The sequence below is a fragment of the Carcharhinus amblyrhynchos genome, chromosome 7, assembly GCF_965287045.1.
Source record: "Carcharhinus amblyrhynchos chromosome 7, sCarAmb.v2.hapA, whole genome shotgun sequence".
NCBI lineage: Eukaryota > Metazoa > Chordata > Chondrichthyes > Carcharhiniformes > Carcharhinidae > Carcharhinus > Carcharhinus amblyrhynchos.
In genome coordinates this window covers 62,727,568-62,739,844 of record NC_137330.1, presented here as the reverse complement: position 1 = coordinate 62,739,844, position 12,277 = coordinate 62,727,568, and the positions used below count along the sequence as shown (strand labels likewise).

The 12,277-nt window shown below is 41.6% G+C and overlaps 1 protein-coding gene across 5 annotated transcripts in view; it reads left to right on the top strand.

Annotated features, from left to right (window-relative positions):
* The window catches only part of lama2 (laminin, alpha 2), a 363,864-nt gene that overhangs the window by 308,778 nt on the left and 42,809 nt on the right, over window positions 1-12,277 (top strand). For all 5 annotated transcript variants that reach the window (XM_080192473.1, XM_080192472.1, XM_080192475.1 and 2 more), the window contains 3 exons: window positions 1,398-1,552; window positions 1,648-1,791; window positions 10,197-10,330. In XM_080192473.1, the coding sequence (XP_080048599.1) occupies window positions 1,398-1,552; window positions 1,648-1,791; window positions 10,197-10,330 (433 nt within the window). The remainder of the gene's footprint in view (window positions 1-1,397; window positions 1,553-1,647; window positions 1,792-10,196; window positions 10,331-12,277) is intronic.

The window sequence follows — 12,277 nt, the reverse complement described above, 5'->3', positions numbered from 1 at the left end:
CATCCCACACCCTTACTCCTCTCTGAGTAAAGAACCTAACTCTGACATCTGTCCTATATCTATCACCCCTCAATTTAAAGCTATGTTCCCTCATGCTAGCCATCTCCATCCGAGGAAAAAGGCTCTCACTGTCCACCTATCTAATCCTCTGATTGTCTCATATGCCTCTATTAAGTCACCTCTTAGCCTTTTCGCTAATGAAAACAGCATCAAGTCCCTCAGCCTTTCCTCATAAGACCTTCCCACCATTCCAGGCAACATCCTGGTAAATCTCCTCTGCACCCTTTCCAATGCTTCCACATCTTTCCTATAATGCGGTGACCAGAACTGTATGCAATATTCCAAGTGCGGCTGCACCAGAGTTTTGTACAGCAACATGATCTCATGGCTCTGAAACTCAATCCCTCTACCAATAAAAGTTAATATACCGCATGCCTTCTTAACAACCCTCTCAACCTGGGTGCCAACTTTCAGGGATCTGTGCACATGGACAGCGAGATCTCTCTGCTCACCCACACTACGAAGTAACTTACCATTAGCCCAGTACTTTGCATTCCTGTTACTTCTTCCAAAGTAAATCACTTCACACTTTTCCGCATTAAACTCCATTTACCACCTCTCAGCCCAGCTCTGCAGCTTATTTATGTCTTCCTGTGACCTGAAACATCCTTCCGCATTGTCCACAACTCCACCAACTTTAGTGTCATCTGCAAATTTACTAACCCATCCTTCTACACCCTCACCCAGGTCATTTATAAAAATGACAAATAGCAACGGCCCCAAAACAGATCCATGCGGTACACCACTAGTAATTGAACTTCAGGACGAACATTTCCCATCAACCACCACCCTCTGTCTTCTTATAGCTAGCCAACTTCTGATCCAAACCACTAAATCACCCTCAATCCCATGCCCCTGTATCTTCTGTAATAGCTAACCGTAGGGAACCTTATCAAACGCTTTACTGAAATCCATATACACCGCATCAACTGCTTTACGCTCATCCACCTCTTGGGCCACCTTCTCAAAGAAATATTTGTATTGGACTTGTATTTGTACCTGTATTGGACAGATTTTTCAGATTGTCATTGCTCAACAAATATTGCACCTTTCTTCGTACTCCCTCGGTGGCGGCTAGTTTCGGGATGGGAACTTTTTGTTTGGTTATGTTAATATTAATAGATTTTAGACATTTTCTGTCTGTACTAGTATCCTTCAGCTGCAGATTGGAAGTTGGCGAGATGCATGGATAAGTTTGTACCATAAGCTTCAGTTTGAAACGATGTTTTGGAGTAATGCGGAGTAATCCCTTTTTTTACAAAAGTGGCCTGATAGGTTCTAATTCTGAAAAAAATGGTGGGACAGATATATTTGTACATTTGTATTTCTTTCTTAAGTTGCTGATGCTGATATGAAAGTCAAGGAATTGGAAGAAAAGACAGATAAGTTGCTGAATAAACTAAAACCTATCAAAAATCTTCAGGACACTCTGGGCAAAAATATCTCTCACATCAAAGAGCTTATAAATCAGGCCCGTAAACATGTCAACTCGGTGAGTAACCTGATCAATGAGATAAGTATAAATTCAGTATTTTTGTTAATTTTTCCACTCTCCATTCAGTAGCTTATTGTTGCTACTTACTTTAGATCAAAGTATCGGTCTCATCTGGTGGTGATTGTATCCGTACTTACCGTCCTGACATCAAAAAAGGCACCTACAATTCTATTGTTCTCAATGTGAAGACATCAGAGCTTGAGAATCTACTATTTTATCTTGGTAGTGCAAGATATGTGAGTATACTTCTTCAGAGTGAATTCCAGATTTTTTAAATGTCATTTTGCTTACTGCATTGGAAGCAAATTTTAACATTAAACAAAATGTTACAGCTTCTATTCAAGATCCTGTACAGCGTCTGCAGCATTTAGGTGCCACCTAAGAAGAGACATGCACATCTATGAAGAATGACCTGATTTTGCTTGATAACTCAATGCCAGCTCAATTGAATTGAATTGATGGCCTAGCGGTATTTTCACTAGACTATTATTCCAGAAACTCAGCTAATGTTCTGGGAACAGGACAAGTTGTACAGGACATTAGTAAGGCCACATTTGAAATACTGTGTACAGTTCTGGTCACCCTATTATATAAAGGATATTATTAAATTGGAAAGAGTGTAGAAAAGATTTACTAGGACGTTACTAAGAGTTGATTGCTTGAATTATAAGGAAAGGCTGGATAAACTGGGACTTCTTTCTGTAGTAGGAGGTTTAGGCGTGATCTTATAGATGTCTGTAAAATAATGAGGGACATAGATAAGATAACATCTTTTCCCAAAGGTAAGGAGTCTAAAACTAAAGATCATAGGTTTAAGGTGAGAGGGGAGGGATATAAAAGTGTCCAGAGGGGCAATTTTTTCACACACAGCGTGGTGAGTCTGAAACAAGCTGCCAGTGGTAGTCATAGAGGCGTGTACAATTTTGTCTTTTAAAAAGCATTTAGTCAGGTGGGTAAGATTGGTATAGAGAGATAGTGGCCAAACACGGGCAATTGGGACTAGCCTAATGGTAAAACTGGGCAGCATTGACAAGGTGACCAAAGGGCTTCTTTCCATGCTGTAAACCTCTATGACTCTGTGACGATGATTCTGAGATTTAGCACTTCTTCCAAATCAGAGTGCTGGCCAGGTGTCCCAGTCACATTGTAGAGGTTAATTTTTCCAGGCGTTCATGAGCATGTGCAGGTTGCTCCTCTCCGCATTCCAAAAACATGATCCCATGTCTCAGTGTTTGTCATTTCAATTCTTCACTCTGCCATCACACTGATATCTCTGCCCTAAGCCTGCTGCAGTGTTCCAGTGAAGCTCAACACAAGCTCAGGGAACAGCACCTTTTGATGAGAGACTTGGCAGCTTTTTGGACTCAACATCTAGTTAAATCATTTCATGCCATAAACTCTGTCTCTTTTTATTTCTTTTGCATATGCTGGTTTTAACCTTGTTTTTCATGCCTTAATTTGCAATACTTTCAGCCAGGGTTATTCATTATCCTGCCATTCACACCCACTTCGGATATGTCTTCTGTTTCTTTACTATAATTGTTACCACAGCCTGTGCCTTTTGTACCATGAATTTGTCAATTATTCTCTCCTCCCCTCTAACTTATCACAGACCTTCCCTTTTGCTCTTTCTTGTCCCCTTGAAGCATATTACGTTTCTCGCTTCCTTCAGTTCCGAAGAAATGTCCTCGACCTGAAAGAATGGCTGGGATTTACTAAGCAATCTGCCGCATATTCCATGGCAGTGGGATGGGGCCCACCATTGGCTGGTGGCAGGATTTTCTGTTCCTGCCATTAATAACAAAGTTTAGCGTCGAACACATCCCTTGCCGCAGTGTGAACAGTTGTAAAGTTCCGGCCGATATCTCAGGGCTGCTTTTTATGTGCCCCTGCCTGGCATGTTTCCTGCAAGAGAGCACGTAAAATAGGATGAGTGCCCACTACTCCACCTTCTCACGCACCCCTGAGCTCACCCATAATCTGTGGGGGTGGGTGGCCGCTGAAATTGGCAGTACATCTGTCATATTTAAATAAGTAAACAAGGGTCAGTTATGTTAGTTGCCACTAAATCCCAATAATAAACTGTTTGGTTTGAGCAATTGGGTGGAAGTGAGCAGTCTGATTTTTAAAAAAAAAACAATTTCTTCAAAGGGCAGAAAGGAAAGACAGATTTCTATGATTCAGGACTGCCCTTTGTGGATCGGGGGCATCCCCACTGAAATGGAACCACTCCCTTTCTTCCCACCCAAGTGCAGACTTTAATCCATCCCTTCTCACCCACGTCCAAGATCCCAACATACCTGATTCTGCGGATCATGATCCGCCTTCTTCCCAGTAACGTGCTGTGGGCACTGCTGGGACTGAGCTGCTGGCCCAGCTGGCAGCTCCGAAAAGCAGGACTCTCTCCCCAGTGAAGGGCGTAAATCCCACTTGGCTTTTGTTTAGCCTCCTACAGGGTATTATAACTGAAGGACATAGCTCCATACTGACTTTGCTTGTACCAGGTGGAGGAGAAATGCAATAATTTTCCCAGTGCTCATACTTGGTGCGACCCCCTTGGTATTAATAAAGACCAAGGTGGCTATTCAGATCCTTCCTTTGATGGTTGAGTTGCTCTTGGAACCTGTGAAGGTTCCCACTCAAGACTGCTTCACCCCTGCAGGTGCCAACTGGGGGTTGGTGCAACAAGTGAGAAGTGGAAGCATTTGCAGCAAAGTCCCACTTCCATGACCACTTTCACCATTACCCTGTCAATCTTTTTGCCTCTGGGTCTCTAAGATTATAAAAATCCTACAGCACAAGTAGTTTTACTGCATAACAGTTAGTTAGACAGTTAAACAGATATATTTATTATTTCCATTTTGTTTATCTAATGTGAAATTTGTTTCTGCTGCCTAATGTGGAAGTATCTCTGACATACACGAGCATATCCTGCTTAATATTCATCCTGGCTCAGATATGCTTAATTTAGTGGACTGATTATTAAACTGTCAAATTGAGGTTAGTAGACTACCACTGTGTGGCTTGGAGGTTCTGTGTGCTTAGCAAACTGTTACTACGTGGTCAGTAAACTGTTACTAAGGTTGGTAGGTTGTCACTGTGAGGTTGGTCGGTTGTCACTGTGAAGCTGGGAGGTTGTCACTTTGAGGTTGGTCGGTTGTCACTATGAAATTGGTTAACTGCTATTGTATGATTGATGAGGTTGATGAGTGTTGCTGAGGTTGATAGAATAGTGATGAGACTGATTGTATTGATAGACGTATTAGCTTTCACTTCTCCTCTTGTCCATTCCTAACAGACAGTGCAGAATGTGTCTGCTGAGACCAAATGTCATCATTAGCACTGGATCAATGACCCTGGGCAGGAAAGTGGAGCTAAGACTGAAGATGAACAAGATCAGCAATGTTTCTATTGAATAGAAGAGGAGGGTCTAGGGACTGTGTGGTCTACTCGTGTTCCTATGTTTTATTTTCTTATGTAACCTGAATCTCTGAGGTTAAGATGCAGTTTCCGTTTCTTCATGTCCTCTGCCTGACTGGGGTCAGGGACTGAAGTGATACTGTGCTAATGTTGATTAGTGACTTGAGGCTGGGTGTTAAACCTCTAGATACTGTAATATTCAAGTTTGGCATTAAATTTACACCAACAGACAGACCCACTGTGCCAAGGGAGCTTCAGACCCATAGTTGAAACCCCATTGGTTAGGCCACAGTTTCATACAATTTAAATACAATTTTAGGTGCCCCATTATACAAAAGAGATTCGGATCATTGGGAGTGCATCAAATAAATTCACCAAGGTAGTTCAAAGGTTGGAAGCTATTATTATAAACTGAGATGTGATATTTTCACAGCAGAGAAACCTAAGAAATAATTTAACAGAAGTTTTTAAAGTTATATGAAGTTATGGGAGGTTGAATAGGAAAGGATTATATCTGGTTCTGAAGTCAGTTATGAGGGATTATTTTTTTAAATCCCATTTTTAGTGGAGAGGAGAGATGTTCAGAGACAATTCGATATGCAGAATGTTGTTGGAACACGGAATACTTTGGGATTAAGGAATAATTGAGGTAAAAATTATCTCTTAGTGGAAAGCTAGATGAATACTGGAAGCAAAGAGAAAGATATGGTGAGGGGGCAAGGAGTCAACTACACAACTCTGCACAGTTTTAAAATGGTTTAATTTGCAACAAATGCATTTTTTTGAGAAGCTGAATTTAACATGACAATTCAAGAAATGATAAAAGCAAATTACAAAGAATGCAGAAATTCTTTAGCTTTAGAAATGAGTTTGTCTCCACCTATTGACTGAACAATCAAATTACAGGACTTTTATCAGTGCCTGGAATGAGTGTGCAACCCTTTCTTTGAAAGCCCGCTGCTGTGTTTTAGTAGTATTCATATTGTTGGGTTTATACTGTATTTGTATCTGAGGTTAGGTGGGCTGGCCATGCTCGATGCCCCTTAGTGTCAGAGGAATTAGCAGGGTAAATACGTGGGTTGCGGGGGATAGGGCCTGGGTGGGATTGAACACAGAACACTACAGCACAAACAGGTCCTTCGGCCCACAAGTTGCGCTGATCATATCCCTACCTACTAGGCCTATCCATAACCCTCAATCCCATTAAATCCCATGTACTCATCCAGAAGTCTCTTAAAAGACCCCAACGAGTTCACCTCCACCACCACTGACGGCAGCCGATTCCACTCACCCACCACCCTCCGAGTGATCATTGTTGGTGCAGGCTCGATGGGCCGAATGGCCTCCTCCTGCACTGTAGGGATTCTGTGTGTCAATCGGTGACTTGAGGCTGAAAGGTAAACTTTTGGATATTACAAATATTCCATGTTCGGCATGAAATTTACTTCAACATGGAAACAAGGAGCCACCGTGCCAAGTGAGATTAGGATCACCACCGCACAGAGCCCTCAGTTGAGAAATCCTGGGTTAGGCCACAGATTTGTACAGTTTAAATCTTTTTAGGTATCAGTTACTTAGGAGAGTTAGGGTCATTGAGAGTACACCACATAGATTTACCATTAGAGGCTCAGATGCATAAGATCATGTAAAAGAAAGGCGCATAAGCAGAGCATATAGTCTCTAAACCCTCCTGCACCATTGAATATGATCACTTTCCTGCCTTGGCCATTGGTCCAGTGATATGTTGTCAAAGAGACATCACTCGGTCTCACATTCTGTTCAGCTTGAATGGGCAAGAGAAGCGAAAGCTAGTACATCTGTCAACACCATCAGTCCATCACCATTCTATCACCCACACAATGACAATCTTACAGTAACAACCTACTAACCTCACTACCATCTACACGATAATAGTTTGCTGGTCACATAGCACCAACAATTATATTGGACCAATTACAATAAACACTGTGATTTTAAGAGCAGGACAGAGGCTGGAAATCCTACAGCAAACAACTCCCCTCCTGATTCTTCATAGCCTGACCACCATCTACACAAGCCAAAAATGTGACAGAATGCTCTCCATTTGCCTCGATGAGTGAAGCTCATTACTATCAAGAATAAGCAACATTCTTGACTGACACCCTATTCACCACATTAAACAGCTACTCCTTCCACCATAGGCAGTCTGTGACTGCAAATGTGCACCAACAACTCATCGAGGCTTCTTCACAGCACCTTCCAAACCTATGACCTCTAATACCTAGAAGAACATGGATAGCAGGAGCACAGGAAATTTCTGATCGATAAGGGAATTAAGGGTTATGGGGAGCAGGCGGGTAAGTGGAACTGATCCACTTCAGATCAGCCACGATCTTATTGAATGGTGGGGCAGGCTCGAAGGGCTAGATGGCCTACTCCTGCCCCTACTTTTTATGTTCTTATGTTCTTAAAGTCACGACCTGCAATTTTCCCTTCAATTCGCACACCACCTTGACTTGGAAATGAAAAGTTGTTTCTGCACTGTCACTTTGTCAAAACCCTGGCATTACCTCCACAGCATGTGGACTGTGACGGTTCAAGAAGTTGGTTCACCACCACACACTCAAGGACAATTGGCAACAAACACTAGCCAGTAATGCCCATATTCTATGAACAAACAAAAATGAAGAACTCTACATTTACAAATCATTACTCTATTAAATTAACAAACAGAAATTACAGACTGTTGACCCAATTTCTTCAGAAGGTTCAGAAGCTTCAGAAGGTTAGGGGGCATGGAGTTGGGGGTAAGGTGTTAGCGGGGATGGAGGATTGGTTGTCTAATAGGAGGCAGAGAGTTGGTATCAATGGGTGCTATTCTGATTGGCGGTTGGTGACTAGTGGAGTGCCCCAGGGATCGGTGCTGGGGCCTCAACTATTTACCATTTATATAGGTGATCTGGAGGAGGGGGCTGAGTGTAGGGTGTCGAAATTTGCTGATGACACAAAGATAAGTGGAAAAGCAAATTGTGCGGTGGGTGTGGAAAGTCTGCAGAGGGATCTAGATAGGTTGGGCGAATGGGCAAGGACCTGGCAGGTGGAGTACAATGTTAGCAAGTGTGAGGTTATCCACTTTGGCAGGAATAATAGTAGGAGGGATTATTATTTAAAGGGCAAAAAGCTGCAGCATGCTATGGTGCAGAAGGACCTGGGGGTCCTTGTGCATGAGTCGCAAAAACCCAGTCTGCAGGTGCAGCAGGTGATCAGGAAGGCAAAAGGGATGCTGGCCATTATAGCGAGGGGGATTGAATATAAAAGCAGGGAGGTCTTGCTGCAACTGTACAGGGCACTGGTGAGGCCGCAGCTGGAGTACTGTGTGCAGTTTTGGTTGCCGCACTTGCGCAAGGATATTTTGGCCTTGGAGGGAGGGGGATCTTATAGAGACGTATAAGATAATGAAGGGGATGGATAGGGTAGAGGTAGAGAGATTCTTCCCATTCAGAAAGGACAACAGGACTAGAGGGCACAGCCTCAATATAAGGTGGGGTGCAGTTTAGAACGGAGTTGACGAGGAACTTCTTCACCCAAAGGGTGGTGAATCTCTGGAATTCTCTGCCCGTTGATGTGGTGGGGGTTACCTCGCTAAATATATTTAAGACATGGGTAGATAGGTTTTTGGTAGGCAAGGGAATTAAGGGTTATGGGGAGAAAGTGGGAAAGTGGAACTGGTCCACTTCAGATCAGCCATGATCTTATTGAATGGCGGGGCAGGCTCGAAGGGCTAGATGGCCTACTCCTGCTCCTATTTCTTATGTTCTTACCTATACCTAAGTTGTAATCTAAATCCCCACAGTTTTGAAATGAATTAGTGGTCTTGTATGGAGAACTGTCAGGCAGCACAAGAAAAGCCATGTGTAACATTTCATAATGGCTTGCTACAGTGCATCTGGGATATCATCTGAAACAATGTATTTGTGCTTTCAGAGAATTTAACTGTTGGAAAATTTTTGTCTTTTAGATTTTGTTAGAGAATATTACCAAAATAATAAGAGCTATGAAATTTAAAAGGTTCTCCTAATTTTAGTTTCAAGTATTTAAAGCAAATTTGTAGACTGTTAGTTGTATGGAATTTTGTACTAGGCTGTAGGCTAATTCAGCTATCATGCACTACCACTGGAGTACGAGTTGGGATCAGAATCATAACATGCACCACTAATTTGCAAAGCCAGTTGTTCTGATTGAATGCAGTTCATTGCTGAAAGAATTAAGAAAGCACTCATATATAATACCCACATGCTCAGGTTTTCCTCAAATGTTTCACAGCAAGCAAAATACTTATGGAGTATAGTCTCTGTGGCAATATGTAAAAATGCAGCAACCAATTGAAGCATAGCAAGGTCCCACAAATAGCAATGATTGTCAATTCGCATTTTGTGATTTTGCCTGAAGGACAAATGTTGGTCAGAATATCAGGGGAACCTCTGTAATCATCTTCAAATAAGGCCATTGAATCATTAATGTCCATGAGAGAGCACAGATTGGTCTCAGTTTTACATCTTGTGAAAGAGGGCACTCCTGACACTGCCACAATCCTTTGTCATGACACTAATGTGCCAGTATGGACTGTATACTCATGTCTTCCAAGTGGAGCTTCACCCTGAAATCTTCTCACTCAGAGTCAAGTATTACCACTCAGTCAACCATGTGTGAATATATGTACTTTAAAGCTTAGCCGATAAGTCAGTACCAAATGGGTTAAAAGAAACGTGGAATATTATTTGAAGAATCAGTTTTCTTTTATAAATGCTTAATGTTAGCATGTGTACTAAATGAGATTTCCAAAATGATTGTTATAGAGAATCTGAATGCTTTAACTGATTTGGCTTTCAACCAGCAGCATTGTGGTAGAGGCAGATTCAATTGTAGCTTTCAAAAGATTGGATAATTGGATAATTATCTGAAGAGTAAAAGTCTGCAAGGCTATGCGGGGAAGGCAGGGAAATGGAATTGGTTGTTGCAGAGGGCCAGCATAGATACAATGGGCTGACTGGTTTCCTCTGTATTGTAAACATTTTATGATTATATATAGTGGTTAATATGCATGCTTTAAGAAGCATTTTGCATTGCTATGTCTGAAGATTTTGCATTTAATTACACATGTTACCTTCTTTGGAATACAATAAATGAAAGTTTTACTGTGGTTCCTAAAGTAGCCTTCAACTTTGGTACTATTATTCAACAGACTGATTTCTTAGCAATTGAGATGCGAAAAGGCAAAGTTAACTTCCTCTGGGATGTAGGATCTGGTGTTGGACGTGTTGAATATCCGGACTTGGTTATTAATGACGAATACTGGCATAGAATTGAAGCCTCTAGGTAAGTTTCACACTTATGCATGTATATCTGTTGACTAAATTTGATGCAGTAATCATTAGTAATGTAACTGAATCGGCATTCATTTGTTCACACCTATCTATGGGCATTTCAAGATAGATTTTTACAAAGTTCCGCTCTTGATGGGCAAACTCTCCCCCTCATCAAGAGTATGCATTAATAATATCCTGCCTTCAATTTATTCATTACTGGTTTTCATTCACAGACTTTTAAGGTAGTTGGTCAATGTAACAAAGTAACTCTGTACTAGTACATCAGGGCTTGGTGTTAGGGACAGCAAGGGGATTAATTTAATCAGCGTGAAGATCTCTCTCACCAAAAGGCTATCCGTAAACAGAAAGGCGCTTTGACTTGTTTCTCTCTTTATCAGTGGTAGAGTATTTCCCAACCCTTCAAGTATTGGGGTGATTTAACTTTCTATTAACAAATTCCAGGCTGGATGAACTCAAAGTGTTAGTTTACTTGCACACACTGAAAACATAAAAAGAGAGTTTGCAACGTTCCTCTCACATTGAGATAGAAAGGAAAGGGATAGAGAAAAGAAAGATTCAGAGTACAGAGACCACAGAAAAAATACAGATGGTTTCAAATAAGTCCCAGAGTCCAGAATCAAAGTCCAATAAGATTTTCATGCACCCGAGGTCAATAAGCTGAAAATTGACGCTGGATAATTCACCTTTGCGGTGATGTTCACTTCACATGATGAAATAGACATGCAGAGATGAATCATTCCTGTAGGTGAAGCAGAGTAGATGGGGCCAGGTATTTCACTTGCTCACAGTTCTTTGTCTGCGAGGTTGTTGGTTAGATGGCAAACAGCAAACTGAGTTCAGCAAAGCAATATTATTTGTTCCAAAAGCCAGAGGCCCATGTCACATGACTTCCACCTCTCCATTAGGTCTTTGACAAAGGATGTGCATCCATCTAATAAACACCACAGTCATTTGGAATTGAAAGGAAGGTTTCAGAGCATTTTTCTTAACAGTTGCTCCACCTCTTTCTGGCCATCTTGGGTTATTAATTGCAAGATGGTATTTGTGTAGCTCTCTTTGGGTTGGACAGTCTACAAGTGGTCATTAGTGACTCCTTAGAGAAAACAAGGTCACAGAATCATAGACTAATACAGCCCAATGGGTCCATGCTGATCATGGTGCCCTCCCAGCTAGTCCCAATTGCTCACATTCGGCCCATATCCCTCTAATCCTTTCCCATCCATGTGCTAATCCAAATGCTTTTTAAATGTTGCTTGTACCTGCCTCAACTACTTTCCCTGGCTGTTCATTCCATATACGTACCATCCTCTGTTTGAAGAAGTTGCCTGTCAGGTCTGTTTTAAATCTTTCCCCTTAACCTTAAATCTGTGCCCTCTAATGTTCAATTCCCTTCTCTGAAAAAAAAAGTTGCGTGTTTATCCTCTCTATGTCCCTCATGTTTTTATACACTTCAATAAGCTCACCCCTCATTCTTCTACATTCCAAGGAATAAAGTACGAGCCTTGGCCAACCTTTCCCTATAATTCATTAACTCTGGCAACATCCTCGTAAATTTTCTTTGCACTCTTTCCAGTATAATAAAGTGACCACAACTTTTCTATAATAAAGTGTATACAGTACTCCAAGTGCGGCCTCATCTAATGACTGATACAACTATAACATAATGTCCCAATTCCTATACTCAGTGCCCTGACTGGTGAAGACCAGTGTGCTAAATGCCTTCTTCATCACCCTGTTTACCTATGATGCCGCTTTCTACTAGCTATGTTCTTATACTCCTAGGTCCCTTTGTTCCTCAAATCTCTCCAGGGCCCTACCATTCACTGTATAAGTCCTACCCTGGTTTGACATTGCGAAATGTAAAACGTCACATTTATTTGTATTGAAATCCATTTGACAATCCCAGTCCACTTCCCTAACCATTCAAGATCCTCCT